The sequence below is a fragment of the Arvicanthis niloticus genome, chromosome 6 (genome assembly GCF_011762505.2).
Source record: "Arvicanthis niloticus isolate mArvNil1 chromosome 6, mArvNil1.pat.X, whole genome shotgun sequence".
Lineage (NCBI taxonomy): Eukaryota > Metazoa > Chordata > Mammalia > Rodentia > Muridae > Arvicanthis > Arvicanthis niloticus.
Genome location: NC_047663.1, coordinates 50,311,436 through 50,326,696, shown reverse-complemented (window position 1 = coordinate 50,326,696; position 15,261 = coordinate 50,311,436). Strand labels below are relative to the sequence as shown.

The following is a 15,261-nucleotide window of genomic DNA, read 5'->3' as shown; positions in this document are numbered from 1 at the left end:
TTTTTTTTTTATATTTCTTATTGGATAGTTTTATTTACATTTCAAATGTTATCCCCTTTTCAGGTTTTCCCCTGAAAACCCCTGATCCCATATGTACTTCCTTTCATTTAGGAGAGTGTTTCTCCACTCACCCACACACTTCAGCCTCCCTGCCCTTACATTCCACTACACTGGGGCATCGACCCTTCATAGTACAAAAGGCCTCTCCTCACATTGATGCCCAACAAGGCCATCCTCTGCTACATATGTGGCTTGAACAGTTTCTTAAACTGTGACTCACACCTCCATATGGGATGATGTAACCAAAAGTGTCCCTTACAAATTTATCACAAGTACAGAAAGTGTGTGCATGTGCAAATTCTCAAGATTAATTCATAATGTGCTCCGAGTCTGATGTGCTTCTGTCATTGAGTCCCATGTTGCATCATGTGACTTCCCTACATTTGACCAGACAACATGCATTTTATTTATTTATTTTTTATTGGATATTTTACTTATTTACAATCTGATGCCTTCCCCTTTCCTCATTTCCCCTTCTTAGAAATCCCCTATGTAATCCCCCTCCAACTTTTTGCTTTTATACCATTTTACTTACATGCAAGTATTAAGGTCAGTTATAGGTTGAGGGACTAGCAATACAATAGATGCAAATAGTCAAGAAATAAGCAAGCAAGACAACAAACACAAATAGTAAAAGAACAATCAATAAACAAAATTATGTGAATACTCCCATGATCACTGTTTTTAGGAGCTTATCAAGATGACCCAAATATCTGAGCCAAATTCCCTGTGCTAGCCCAAAGTCATTTTCATCTTTGAAGCCTATTTCCTTGTTCTAGCCTAAAATTTAGATTTCTGCCTGAAATTATTTATTTGTTCTAGCCTAAGATTGAGATTCCTATCTGAAATTACTTCTTTGCTCTAGCCTAATGTCAGATTCCTGCCTAAAGTCCACTTCCTTGTCTTTGGCCAATGTTGTATTCCTGCCAAGCAGTCCATTTCCTTGTCCTTGGCCAATGTCAGATTCTTGCCTAGAAGCCCCAAAAGCTCTCTGCCTCTCCCCCTTTTTTATTTCATAAAGAAGACTGAATCTGTCTTAGGTTGTTCTGACAAGAATTCCTTCATTACTAGTCATGGAATATGCATTATCAGTGTATTTCTGTCTTAGGTTGGTAAGGCTCTGTGCAGAAACTTACCTGTCCTTGGCTTGCCAGCCTGTTAAATTAATAACTGTCTGGAGGTCCATTTTAAGGTTCAAGCCATGTCCTTTGGATGCCAACATGTTGATGTTGTTAAAGACAAGCTTTAATACAATGGGCAAAAATAAAAGTATTCCCAGAACAAAAAGGGCTAGTATGATCAAGCTATGTATGCCACTATTGAAGCTTGACCAAAATAGAAATACTGACCTCAGGCCATGGGTAATTTTATCAACAGTATCTACCGAATCAATGATCACCAGAGAAGCATTCTTTAAATTCTTAAGCTCACTATGCAAAGTTAAAACATCCCAAGAGGTGTTAGAATTATGCCAAATATACTGCAAGTGTCTTTAAACTTTTTCCTCATTATAATGACTACCACTGTAAATTTTAGACCTAACATGATTCCAATGGTATTTGGCATGACACTTGAGATGGCTCCTTACTCTTAAACTATGAACCTCCTTTCAATAATTTGTATAGGATAAAGAGCATCAATCCATTCTTCCACATGCCTATTTAAATCCTCTTGTATATTCAACACATTAGTAACATATTTTGCTAAATGATTAACAAAAGTAGATGTCTTAAATTCTTGTGTGAACGCAATTGCAGAAGCAGTGGTGCTAGCAATTAATGTAATTAAAGCTGTTATACCAGCAATAATCAATCCCCACTACCCTTCTGCTTTTGCTTAATGGCTGATTCACTTCTTCTAGTACTTGCAAGGTTTTTACAGAATACCAAGATTCTGTGATACTCAGGGCAATAAAACACCTGAGGAACAACATACATTTTAAAAGCCCTCTTCCATTACTATTCGTAAGACATTGACTATATGGGATGATGTAACTAAAAGTGAGGCTTGCAAATTCATCACAAGGACAGAAGGTGTGAGCATATGCAATCTGAGAACTCACTTTCTGGCAGTGAGTCCCATGCTGCATCATGTGACTTCTTCACTATATTCTGTTTCTGAGAATACAGCATGAGTTTTAAAAGCCCTCTTCCTTTCCTATTCATAAGACATCACTTTCCAGAAAGAACCATCATCGCTTTGCTCCATTCTCAGGATCCCCATGCTGCTTGTATCATGGGTCAGGTTGGCTTGAGGCTGGCATCTCTGACCTTCAGAACAGGCTAGAAAAGGCCTGAATAGACTTACTAGACCAACTGGGTGTTTTCTGAGATGCTCTCACATGACCATTTGGCTGGAGAAGCCAAGGGGGAACATCTGGATCCCCAAGAGGTATCCTGGAAACAGTGCTCTCAGAAAAGAAACTCACATGGCCACTGGATACAGATGGAGAAACTAAGGACAAAAGAAGTTCAGACAGATCAGGACTCTAAGGAGAGTGCTCACAGACATCAGGATCCCAAAGAGACCCCACCAGACTTTTCAAAGTGGTCCATGACCAGGTGAGGGTGGGTCTCCTTCAGAGCTTGGTAGAATTGGTCTTTGCAGGCTTGACTCCAGGATGGGCTGAAGCTGAAGAGCTTCCTCATCTTGTCTTGGTTTGTGGTCTCAGCCCTCACTGCCTCATAGGAATCTTCACTCAGCACCTGGCTATGCAGCTTATCTAATAGAGAGTCCACTGATGTCACTCGGGCCACCAGCTGCTCCCGATGCTGGTCCACAAAGTGTAGCATGGAAGGAGCATCTAAGGATAAAGATGAGAAAGGCACTGAGCAAGGACATATTCCTTTGGAGTCTCTGACTGGCTACCCACTTCTTGTTTTTTTCCTATAACTGCTCATTTCTTCTGTACCCCTGGCTTCCTTCTTCCTTTGGAAGACCAGTAGAAAAATAGCATTACATTCTTGAAGGTACCAGTATGACACTCTACATAACCAGGAGGTGGGGTTCTTGGTGGTGTATTCAGTCTGGGGATGAGTAGAAGTATTATCAATCACAATGGTAAGCATCAAGGTGAGTGAGAGGAACTCTGCTTGAATATGAGCTTCTTCTATATTTTGGTGAGATTTGAAAACTGAGGCTTCCTCCTTACTCTCTGCCCTTCTCTCAAGGGTCAGATTATATTTCAGTAGAATAGTATTCGCTTCTCTAGACTCTTAGAGCTTTTACTAACCTTTGGGTGCTGGAGAAACCCTGCATGGTGCATGTCTGATGTCTCCTGGAAGAAAAGAGAGATGAAGCATCTGTAATGATGTAGATACCAACACTCAGTGCATTCTGTGAAACTTGTACTGGTACTTGGGATTTTGAGAATGAACTACAGACATTCTCATATAATCTGGAAGGTGAATAGTTCCTCAGTTATCCAGGGCATCTTAGGCCTAGTCTATCATCATATAGAATAGACCTTGAATGAATTCCTTTAGGATAACATTCAAGTCCCTTGAGAGATGACTTAAATAATTTTGATAAAAAATAGTCTTTTTGTCTTTGTTTGATTTTGTATACTCACAAATGACACACTTGTGTTCTGGATTTGATGGTAGAGTTAACGTGAAGCAATACAGAGCACAGGTGATTAGCAAATCAATTTTATCCAGAAGTGAAGGACATTAATAAATTGCAGCTTGTGAATAAGCCTTAAGGGATTGAGAAGTCTCTACATCCACTGTGCTCTAACAGTTTATGGAAGTCAGCTCGTGGACTTGTAGTATTGGAAAGCCCTGGTTCCATTTGTATGAAGAAAAGATGATATGGGATGCAATCCATGGTAGGTGGACCATCTTGGTGCATTCTGAGATATAGATAAACTGCAGCATCCAATGAAGAAAGTGACAGAGTGACTATGAATTTTAAAAGCAAGATGTAAGTCTGGGGATAAAGGCAGGCTACAATTATAATCTTTCAATATCTGAATACTCTCCCCTATGGAAAGGGATAGATCTTAATGAATCCCAAAGGACAGAATTAACAAAAATATGTGGAGGCTGCATATGGTGACACACATCTTTAATCCTAGCACTTTGGAGATGGAGGGAGGCAGTTCTCTGTGATTTCAAGGCCTGGACTTTTTAGCTGAGAAACACTGTCTGGCCACTACCATGACTCCCAAAATGCAGGGAAAATGTTGACTTAATATAAAGAAAAATAGCATCCTTGATCCTATTAGCTAAGGGTCACACTACAAGATTTGGATAAACAGCATTTTACTTTTCCAAACCCCTTGCTCATTACTCATTCTGATATTCAGCTACAGGTGAAAAGGTTCAGAGTCATGTGTTAAGTCATTCTCTAGGACTGCCTGATGAGGAAGTGCTGGGGTGAGATTCCCACCCTGGCAGGATGCTGGTACAGGTCAATTTCCCCCCTGTGGCTCACCCAGGTGAAGGAGGAGCAAAGACTATTCTTTGAACACATTCGAAGTTTTTTGTAGTATCTTAGGAGCAGGAACCACCAATATTTGACAACTGTTAAGAACTGGCCATCTCAGGAGTCACTGACTGGAGGAGCTTGGTTTTTGGCATTGTGGGGAATAGATTAGAAGTGTATTGTTAATGCACTTGAGAAGTGCCACTATTTTTACTTGTCTATGTCATCTTGAAAATATTGATGAGTTAAAATAGCAAACAATCAGACATACAAACAAATCAAAATTCTGTACAGAATACCTAACCAAAGAAATGAAAGGTCTGTACAACAAAAACTATCAGACATTCATTAAAATAATAAACTGAGGAGGGCCTTAGAAGATGGACCAACACCTTTGCTATCTATGCACAATGTTTAGAAGAATCAATATTGTGAAAAATAGCCAGCCTACTAGAATAACTCTATTGATCCAATGCAGTCTCAATCAATATTATAGAGACACACTTCACTGATAAAGAATAAAAAGTTCTGAGATACATGTGTAACTACTAGAGAGGAAGTATGGCTAAGGTGATGATCAACAAAAAAAGTACATGAGAAGTGTCCTCACACCTCATTTCTAATTAATATTACATACATAGTACTAAAACCAGCCATGGTGTTGGCAGAAAACAATTACATAGGTAAATTGAATAGAATAGAAGACTGAGGTAAAATCCACACAAGCTCATTGGTCTGGACACTGATGAAAATAATATATAATAATATATAATATAAAATAATATACAAAAATATACTCTGAACAAAAGACAACCTGTCAACAAATGGTACTGGGAAACCTAGATGGTAAAATGTGAATGAATTCACCTATATGCCTATTTGTCACCTTTAAAAATTCAATTGCAAAATATATAAAACTTACAATGAAAGAAGCAACCCTGATAAACCTGTAATAAATAAGTGTTGGGAGGTGACTTTAAGCAGAAAGTGGCTAGAAAGCAGCTATCAACTTTGCAGCCATCTGGAACCATATACCCTGATGAGATGCCATTACAGTTTGGCGCCTAACATGGGGCAGCAAGAACGAGAGATCCAGTGAGGGACATTACTGGAAGAAGGGTTGACTGAAAACTCAGAAGGTGAGCACGAATCTGCCGCTTCGAGAAAGGTAAGGAAAATGAGACAAGAAATTAGTCAACCTGAATCCAACTCTCTGTTTTGGTTTGCTTCAGGAAAGGCAATGAAAATGGGACAAGAAATTAGTCAGTCTGAATTCAACTCTCTGTTTTGGTTTTGTTGTTTGCTGCTCACATGTGTTAATTTTCTGCTGTTGTTCTTGAATGTTGTCTTTTTTGTTCAAAATAAAAAGAAGCATAAGTTAGAATCCAAAATATAACCAAAGGTTGATGACAATTTGTCAGAGCCAGATTGTGCTGACCAAGAGGAAGAGGAAGTCAAATTTTATGATGCTGAAATGCCCTCTCCCTATGTGCCTCCACCTCCAAGTGCTCCCCCAGTGGAGATAATGGTTGTATATCCCAAAAAGGAGTTACAGGACAAAATTTCTACCCTTAAACAACTGATAGTTAGAAAAAGAGTATCAGGACTTAAATACTCAGTTACAGAAATTAAGGACAGGGAAGAGGTCTCGAGAGGCCAACTGTGAAAATCCTTCAGATTTTCACATTCCTCAACCCGATGTCCAAAGGAAGTCCCTATCCTCTAGCCTTAGTTCAGCTACAGATCAGCTAGAAGAGGGAGACGCTGAGGCTTTCCCTGTATCAGAGACCAGAGACGCTCAAGGGGTTGCTTGGAGACATCACATAGGGTTTAATTTTCAAACTATTAAAGAATTAAAAAATGCAGTATCTCAATATGGTGCCACTGCTCCTTTTACTCTTGCAATTTTAGAGTCTGTTGCAGAGGAATGGCTGACTCCTGGTGATTGGAATACATTAGTGAGAGCAGTTCTTAGTGGTGGAGACTATCTTATTTGGAAATCAGAGTATCATGAGAATTGTAAAGAGACAGCTAGGAGAAACATTCAGGCAGGCAATGGTTGGTCCTTTGGTTCCTTAGTAGGAGAAGGGCAATTTGCTTCTAGTGATAACCAGATGCAATATGATCCAGGTTTATATGCTCAAATTCAAAATGCAGCTATGAAGGCTTGGCGTAAACTCCTGACAAAGGGAGACCCTGGTGCATCTTTAACAGCAGTCAGGCAAGGGCCTGATGAACAATTTTCTAACTTTGTTCATTGATTAATGACAACAGCAGGGAGGATTTTTGGTAATGCAGAGGCAGATGTAGATTATGTGAAACAACTTGCATATGAAAATGCTAACCCTACCTGCCAAGCGGCCATTAGACCTTATAGGAAAAAGACAGACCTTACGGGGTATATCAGACTCTGTTTTGACATAGGTCCCTCTTACCAACAGGGCTTAGCTATGGTGGCTGCTATGCAAGAACAATCTGTAAGAGATTTTTTTGGTAAATAGAGACAGAAAAAGGCATGTTTTAAATGTGGTAAGCCTGGACACTTTGCAAGGGATTGCAGGGTAGAAAATGAGTTAATCCAGAGACAGCCCAGAAAATATCCTGGGCTCTGCTCACATTGCAAATGTGGAAGGCATTGGGCTAGTGATTGCAGGTCTAAAAGAGATGAACAAAGTAACACCCTTTCCCATAATCAGGGAAACGGGAACAGGGGCCAGCTCCAGGCCCCAAACCTACGCAAGCCAAAACAGGCTTATGGAGCAGTCAGTGTCATACCAGCAAACACCAATCCCTTTCTGAACTCAGTCGAGCAACACCAGGAAGCGCAGGACTGGACCTCAGTTCTGCCACCCATACAGTATTAACCCCAGAAATGGGACCTCAGGTTTTACCCACTGAAGTGACTTTATCAGATATGCCATCTAGTTTGGATCAGGCCATAAAAGCTCATGAGTTACATCACCTTAATTCTAAAACCTTAAGAGTTATGTTTAAAATTACCAGAGAACAAGCTAGACAAATTGTCGAACAATGTCAATCATGTGTTAAACTTTTACCAGTTCCTCATTTGGGCATAAATCCAAAGGGATTAATACCAAACAGTATCTGGCAAATGGATGTTACTCATTATAATGAATTTGGAAAACAGAAATATATACATGTATGTGTAGATACATACAGTGGTTTCATTTATGCAACATTACAAACTGGAGAAGCAAGCAAGCATGTGATTGCTCATATCCTTGCTACAATTGCTGTATTGGGTGTGCCTAAACAGATAAAAACTGACAATGGCTCAGGTTATACAAGCTCCAGTTTCCACCAATTCTGTGAAAAATTGGGAATATTACATTAAACAGGTATTCCATATAATCCATAGGGCCAAGGTATGGTAGAAAGGGCACATCAAACCATTAAATGTCAATTTGAAAAAATTAAAAATGGGGAATGGTATCCTACCAAGGGATCCCCCCAAAATATCCTTCATCATGCACTTTTTATTTTAAATTTTTAAACTTTGGATTCTGAAGGAAAATCTGCTGCAGATAGATTCTGGCATCCTGATACCAAAAAGAATTTTGCAACAGTCCTCTGGAAAGACCCATTAACTGGAACCTGGAATGGGCCAGATCCAGTGCTTATCTGGGGAAGAGGTTCTGTTTGCATATATTCCCAAACTGCAGATGCTGCATGCTGGCTGCCAGAGAGACTGATTAAACAAATAGAGAACAATAACAAATCCAGGGAGGAAAAACCCCCTGAGAAGCATAATTTTTTCTTTGCAGGAAATATGAAGGAAACATGAAGATGCTTCACAATTGCCTTCAAACTTGAACAGATCAACGAGCAAACCTGACCTGGGAAGTTCTCAAGGCTGAAGGAGACATTACCACCCATATCTCCAGGGTGGCTCTATTGGATTCTTGATTCCCTGACTTATGATTTAGTGGGGTATGTTGTTTAAACCCTCTACCACAGTTATAGTTGTTTTTTGGGTTTGAGATTGATTGATCAGGGACAGGGATTTCCTTACTTGTTTTGTTAAGATCAAAGTTATGTTCAGTTCTGTATTTCTGTGTGTTACCCTTAAAAAAGAGTGTTGCTTTTATACTGACTAGGCATTAAGTCTCTTGTCTCTTGGGTTAATGCTGTTCAACAAACTGATGGCTTTTGTACGGTAACAGATAAATGCTATCCAAATGAAACCCATACAGGTCCACTATTACAGGCTGGAAGTAGGGGACTCTGAAACCTCTGTCATCAAGACTGACGAGGATTAACCTCTAACTTATGCACTAAGCCGGATAGTCAATGACGGGTAAGAGAGCATACCAAGACCCTTGCCCCTAAAAGAAGGGAGGCCTCACCATCCTAAGACAGGAGCTCAACCAATGGCTGTTGAGTTATCCAGAAATGGGAAAGGGAGGCTGGGGTCCTTTGTTCCAACCTAGGACAGGCACGGTTTCTGTAAGTTTTCCCAGCCTTCCCTTTTGAAAAAAAAAATTAAAAAGGGGGACGTGTTGGGAGCCGACTTTAAGCAGAAAGCGTCTATAAAGCAGTTATCAACTTTGCAGCCATCTGGAACCATATACCCTGATAAGAGACTTGTTTTTCAAAAGCCTAGAACAGCTGAAGCACACTCTGATAAATATATTGTTTATCCCACATAGCTTGTTTTGCTGTTTAGTGACTCCAGTTGCATGGTGCACATGGTAAAATGTTTTCACCTGTGTTCCCCTGCTTGTGCTTATAAATACCCAGGATTTCCTTGTAGTAGGGTGGTGTAGTGTGTGGTGTAGAGTAGTAGGTGTGGTGTGTGTGGTGGAGACAGTAAAGGAGACTTTACTGCAGACCCTCTGGTTTGTTTCCATTCTTCGCATCTCTCCCCCTTATTCCTCCCACTCTCTCTCTTGCTAGACCCTGACCTGAGGAACAGAGCAGGCCGTTACAAATAAGGAGTAGTTTTCAACATAGTAGCATAAGTTAGGATTTGCCTGAATGAGACTCTAGTAGCACAGGAAGTAAAACCAATAGGAATTGGCAAATTGTATCTCACCACTCTTAAATAGTTCTCTATAACAAATAGAACTTAACTCACTGAAGATTTAGGTGAGAATGGGATAAACTGTTTCCAAGAAAACATCTCACAAAGGATTTGTAACTAGAATAAACATGGAACTCAGAAACCTAAACAGGAAATTACCCAGTTGTAAAATGGGATCATAGGAGTGACCACAGATTATCATAAGAGCAAACATAGAGCTAGGAAACAGTTAGCTATTAGGAAAGCAGAAGTTAAAATTACTTATGATATCTTCTAATCCCTTGAGAATATCTAGTATCAAGGAAACAACTGATAACAAATGTTGGAATGGATATGGGAAAAAGAAAATTTAAACAATTCCAGAAGTAGTTCATGCTAGAGCAGCCCCTGTGGAAATAAATATGGAGGCATCCTGAAGACTAGAATTAGAACTACCTTAAAACTCAGCCTTACACTCCTGGTAATGTATCAACCTGAGAGACCAAACCTTTTAAGTTCAGATTACATTTTAGAGAACTTGAACTCAGGTAAACTATCAGGCTGGTATCTAGCATTAGATTGTAAGTTATCCCCCCAACAAAACCAGAGCCTAGCTTCAGTTTCTAGGCTAATCCCAACAAGACCAGTGTTTCCAGGTTAATCTTTTCCAACAAATCCAGCATTTTCAATTTAATTCCCAACAAGCCCACCCCCTTGTGATGACCACCAATGCAGAAGGAAGCAAAAGATAAGTTTATAGTCAGACTCTCTGTAGCAGCCAATAATGCTAAAGGCCATAATAGGATTCCAATTACATGCTTGCCAGGCTAGAAAAACTCACCCTTATTTGTTTCTTTCTATAATGCCTAACTCCTGTAGAAATCTGGGGTCCTCTTCATCACATTCATCCAGTGCAATGGTGGTGGGCTGAGGGATCTGAGCCAGTTTGAATAAAGGCCCTGTTGTGATTTGCATTTGATTGGCCCTTGTCTGATTTGGGGGGTTCATTACACTTCCTTGGCACTACACAAGAAAATTTATATTCTACAATGGAGACATTTGCACAACCATGCTCCTTGAACTTCTATTCCCAATAGCTAGAAAATGCAATCAGCCTAGATACCCATCAACAGATGATTGGAAAACAGATGTATGGCACACTCATACAGTGGGATTTGACTGAGCTGTGAAGAAAATGGCATTATAAAAAGTAAGTATACAAACTAGGAAAGATATCAAGAAAGGCAATCCATGCCTAGAAGGAAAGAACACACTGCATATGTGACGCTTCTAAACCCCCTGAAACCAGAAAACAAGAAATGCAACTTGACCTAAGGAACAGAAAAAAGGATAGTAGAAGATTGGTAAAATATAGGTAGATTAGAAACCTAAATTTGTTAACTATAAAAATCATAACACCAAACAAGGCTTGAAATGGAAATGCTAGAAGTAATGAGTTTCAAAAAAAAAAATCCCAGTTCCAAATGTGGGATAGCTCCTTTGGAATTTGTAGGACAGGAAGTCCTGGAGGTCCCCAAGACAGTACAGTCTCATTCTATTCTGATTAGTTTCCTGGAAGAACTAGTAGATAAGGCATTATTTTTGAATACACCACACCTCAGACATGCAGTATAGAGAATTTAAGCTGAAGGTGAGTTGGAAGCTTTCTTTATGCTTTAAGCTCTCAGGCTACTGAGGGAACAAAGGCATCAACAACTAGCAGCATTAGTAGCTTCTCTCAAGAGTCTGAGATTTTTACAGAACAACTCTGCTGCTCATGTAAATGGACATAGAACTAATGCCCTTCTAAATATCTATGTTTATACTATAGACAAAAACTACTTTCAGCCATATCAGAAAAGCCTTTCTTTGGTGTGAATGGATGTGACTACACCTACTTATGGCTGTATAGGAGGTTGAGAAAAAGTATTGGTGAATACTCATCCCTGAATTTGAGTCATTTATTTCACCCCATTAAGTCTTAAGTAACATTGTGGAAGGAGAATTAGAGAAAATGCAGGAACATACTGTATGAAGAAGGCTTGTGAATTGCTGTCTTATAAGCAGGGTATTTCCATGACTATATTAACGCATAGCACCCAAACTTTCTTTCTCTGGATCCTCACTAGTTGAGCCTGTCGATCAATCAGCTACACAAGCAGTAGCATCTCTCAGGATAGTGCACTTACTGTTAAACTACTGCCAAATAATAAATTTATGGGAGATGGGAAGGTAAATATTGTATCTGTATGCATGCTAGTAAGATCATTATATTCTTCAGGATAGTACAAAACTCTTTGTCACACAGATGGTCCAAGTTAAACTCAATGAGATGAAGAAATCCCTTTTGAATGTGACAAAGAGATTTATAGAAAATAAGCAGAACTGGTGGGAGTAGGAGGGAGAGTAGAGCAGACTTTTCTTTCTTTTGCTTATTTACTTTTTTAAGGTGGTGTGACTGGAATGAATTATGTGAGTACAAAATTGTTAAAAATAATTTATTAATACACATTATGTATAGATATAATATTGAGTATCTCATGTTGGCAAAATCCCTTCACTGTAAACCTGAGCTGTTATGTGAACTGGAGGTAGATCTTTGTGCACCTCAATCTGTCATTTCCAGGGCAGTGGGAGCAGAAATTCAATATAGGATCGAAAATATGTGGCTTAGGGCATGTGGTGCTTTGTGATGATGTGTTCCTGAAAAATAAGGACTGGTCCTGCAGCAGTATTCAAAAGTGACTGTCCTGAGGGGTGTGAGTCTATGAATGAAGCTACACACCAATGCTCTCATTGTGGACTGAGTACTGAGTGTGGAAAGGGAATCACATAGTAGTGTACAGTTGGAGGAGGACAGTCATTGGTCATGTCCAAGAGAGAATGTAGTGTATGGACTTCCTCTTCTTCTCTTTTTACCTCCACTTCCTCCTCTTTTTCCCAGTCCATATTTCTCTCTCTTTTTATCTCTCCCCTTCTTTTTTCCTTTTGAGATAACACACAAGCTGCCTTCCCTCCTCCCACTTTCATGATATCCTGTTTCACACCAGTTTCAAAGAAACAGAGGAGGCTGAGCATGGGTGGAAACTTGGTTCTAAGACCTTGAATCAAAGGAAACTTTTCTTCTTCTAAGTTTTTTTTCATATATTTTTACAACTGTGAATAACTGACTAACTCACTGTCATACTTTAAACTCTGCTCCTGCCACCTTTTATTGATCTAGAAAACCACATGACTGATCTATTTTGTGGCAACAAGAAATAATGACAATACATCTCTCCTTAATCATTGCCTTTCTTAAACTCTTAAAGTCTCTAGTCTTAAACTAATTTTACCTGGTTTCAGCAAGGCCTCCCATACAAGATTCATGTGCCTCTTCTCCCTGATTTTCAGCTTAAACCCTGAATCCATGTGTCCAACGTAGATCTCAGAGAAGAGCTGGGATTCCCCTGGGCTTCGGTAACACAGTTCCAGTTCCTGGGAATAGATACATAGAAATAGATAGATAGATAGATAGATAGATAGATAGATAGATAGATAGTCAGACAGAGATAGAGTAAGAGAGATAGATTGAGAGAGAGGCTGTGTGAGAAGCGTTTACTCATGTGAATCAGGACTTTCTATCACCTCATAATCTCTTGATATTGCACGCCATATTAAACACTGACTATCTTTTGCACTGAGGTGACCCTCAATCTTTGAACCTACATCTAAACTCACAAGGCTGAGGACCCAGCTGGGACCCAGCATGCTGGCTCTTTTCTCATTATTCTGACAAAACCTGACAGGAAGTTAAGGAAAGGTTTATGTTGTTGTTTAGTTTCATGCTGGGGAATGCATCAAAGCTGGGGCTCCATAGTGAAAAAACTTGTGGCATGGCTTGTTATATCTCAGAGGCTCAGGAATGAGCAGTCTGAGGTGGAAACAGGGTATGGCTATAAGCCTCGAGGCTTGCCATATATGGCTTGCTTCTGACAGCCAGTACTGCCAGATTTGATTCTACAAATTCCCATAACACCACCAGTGTCTAGAAACCAACATTTACTATTTAAACATTTACACCCATAGGAGACATTTCAGATTCAAACCATAACAACCAGGGATAAGTAAGGACTCATCCTGAAAGCCCTGTTCACAGATCCTCAGCCTGGGATTTTCTCCATGTTTAGCCAGAAACTTCTCTGTGTCAGACTGACTCTAATTCCTCCAGTCCTCAGGTCTACTCTGCACTCTTGTGGGTTCTTTAAATTAATTTCCACCTAACTTTGATATATTTTTGCTCACCCCAAATCTTAATTGTTTTCTCCCCAATCACAGTTTTCTACAAATTCGTGTAATCAGCCCCATAGGTTTCCCACACCTGGCATCAGAAACACCTGGATGCTCACCTTTGGGATAATTTCCACCTTTTTGGAGCCAGACAGGATATAGTGGGAACCAACATAAAGAGCACGTACTGGGGGTGGCTTGTTTATGCGAACAAACTGAAACTTCATTTCTTCATCATCAATGGCCTAGGGAACATTACAGACAGTGATTTATGTAAATTTCTGGGCTAAAACATTTGATCTAAATAAAGTGAGATGGTTGATCCGCACATTTGTGGGATAGGGTGATGAACCTCATGAGCTCCCATCTACCTTGTGTTCTGACACACCAGTATCTGGATTGTTGGCCCTGTTCATGATCAGCTTGGGAACAGAGTAACTGCCACAGAAGAGGGGCATTGTTACAGGATGGACATAGAGAATTTTAATCCTTCTGGTAGGTGTAAAGACACTGGTTGAAGATTCATAAATTGGCATCAAATACAGTTGAGTGAGACTCTGGTGTGGGGGTCAGGGGGCAAGAAGAAGGCAGATTTGTATAGGCACATCAGATTTCCCATATAGAAATATATTCCAACTCTCAGTTCAGAATCTCTCCAAGGTGCTCAGTAGCTATAACTCAAATTTTCTGTTTTCCCACCATGGCCCCACATTTGTGGTCCTCAGTGTCACCTTCCGAATAGTGCAGTCATTGGGGACCAGGTAAAGGTGAAAGGTGACATCCTTGTCATAGAAGTGATAGTAGATCAGTGTGATGGAATTGATGGGGATGAATTGTCGAACAGCAGGAATCAATCTCAGTAGAACTCCTATTGGGGAGAAGCTTGGGCTTTCCAATACTGTGTAATGCTCTTCCACTCTTGCTGGGCTTTCTAGGACCATCCCATGTTCTTGAAAGTGGGCAACATGGAACAAGGAGGTGTCCACCTTTCCATCTGTGAAAGAAGAGATTCAAGAGATGTGGATATAGTATTTCTATCTATCCATGCTGGTCTGGAAAACTAGTACCTCATGATTGAGAATGAGTGTGAATTAGTGGTTTGAATGAGAATGGGCTGCTCTATTTGTTGGAACTACTTGGGAAGGATTAGGAGGTATTCCCTTGTTGAATGAGCTGTGTCACTGGTGGGCTTTGAGGTTTGCAAAGCTCATACATTATCAGCTTTCTTTCTCTCCCATCAGAATGTAAACGCTCAGCTATTGCTGTATGCTCCAGTGCCATGCCTGCCTGCTTGCTGCCATGCTCCTTCTCATATGAAGGTCTTTGAATCATCCCTTGAAGCTGTAAGCCTCAATGCAATTTTTCTTTTATATCCTGTCTTGATTATGATTTCTATTTAGTTTGTATTTATTTTTTGATGTCATAGGTATAAGAATCCATGGAATGCTTAATCTTAAATGTGAACCTAATAAAATCTAGCA

The 15,261-nt window shown here is 39.9% G+C and overlaps 1 protein-coding gene across 1 annotated transcript in view; it reads right to left on the bottom strand.

Moving 5' to 3' along the window:
- Positions 1-490: 490 nt before the first annotated feature.
- Positions 491-15,261, bottom strand: part of LOC117711176 (NACHT, LRR and PYD domains-containing protein 1a-like) — a 55,650-nt gene continuing 40,879 nt past the window's right edge. The window contains exons 11-15 of the mRNA XM_076936403.1: positions 14,512-14,774; positions 13,900-14,025; positions 12,847-12,988; positions 3,293-3,337; positions 491-2,863 (exon numbers count right to left, since the gene is read on the bottom strand). Coding sequence (XP_076792518.1) covers positions 2,571-2,863; positions 3,293-3,337; positions 12,847-12,988; positions 13,900-14,025; positions 14,512-14,774 — 869 coding nt within the window. The 3' untranslated portion in view covers positions 491-2,570. The remainder of the gene's footprint in view (positions 2,864-3,292; positions 3,338-12,846; positions 12,989-13,899; positions 14,026-14,511; positions 14,775-15,261) is intronic.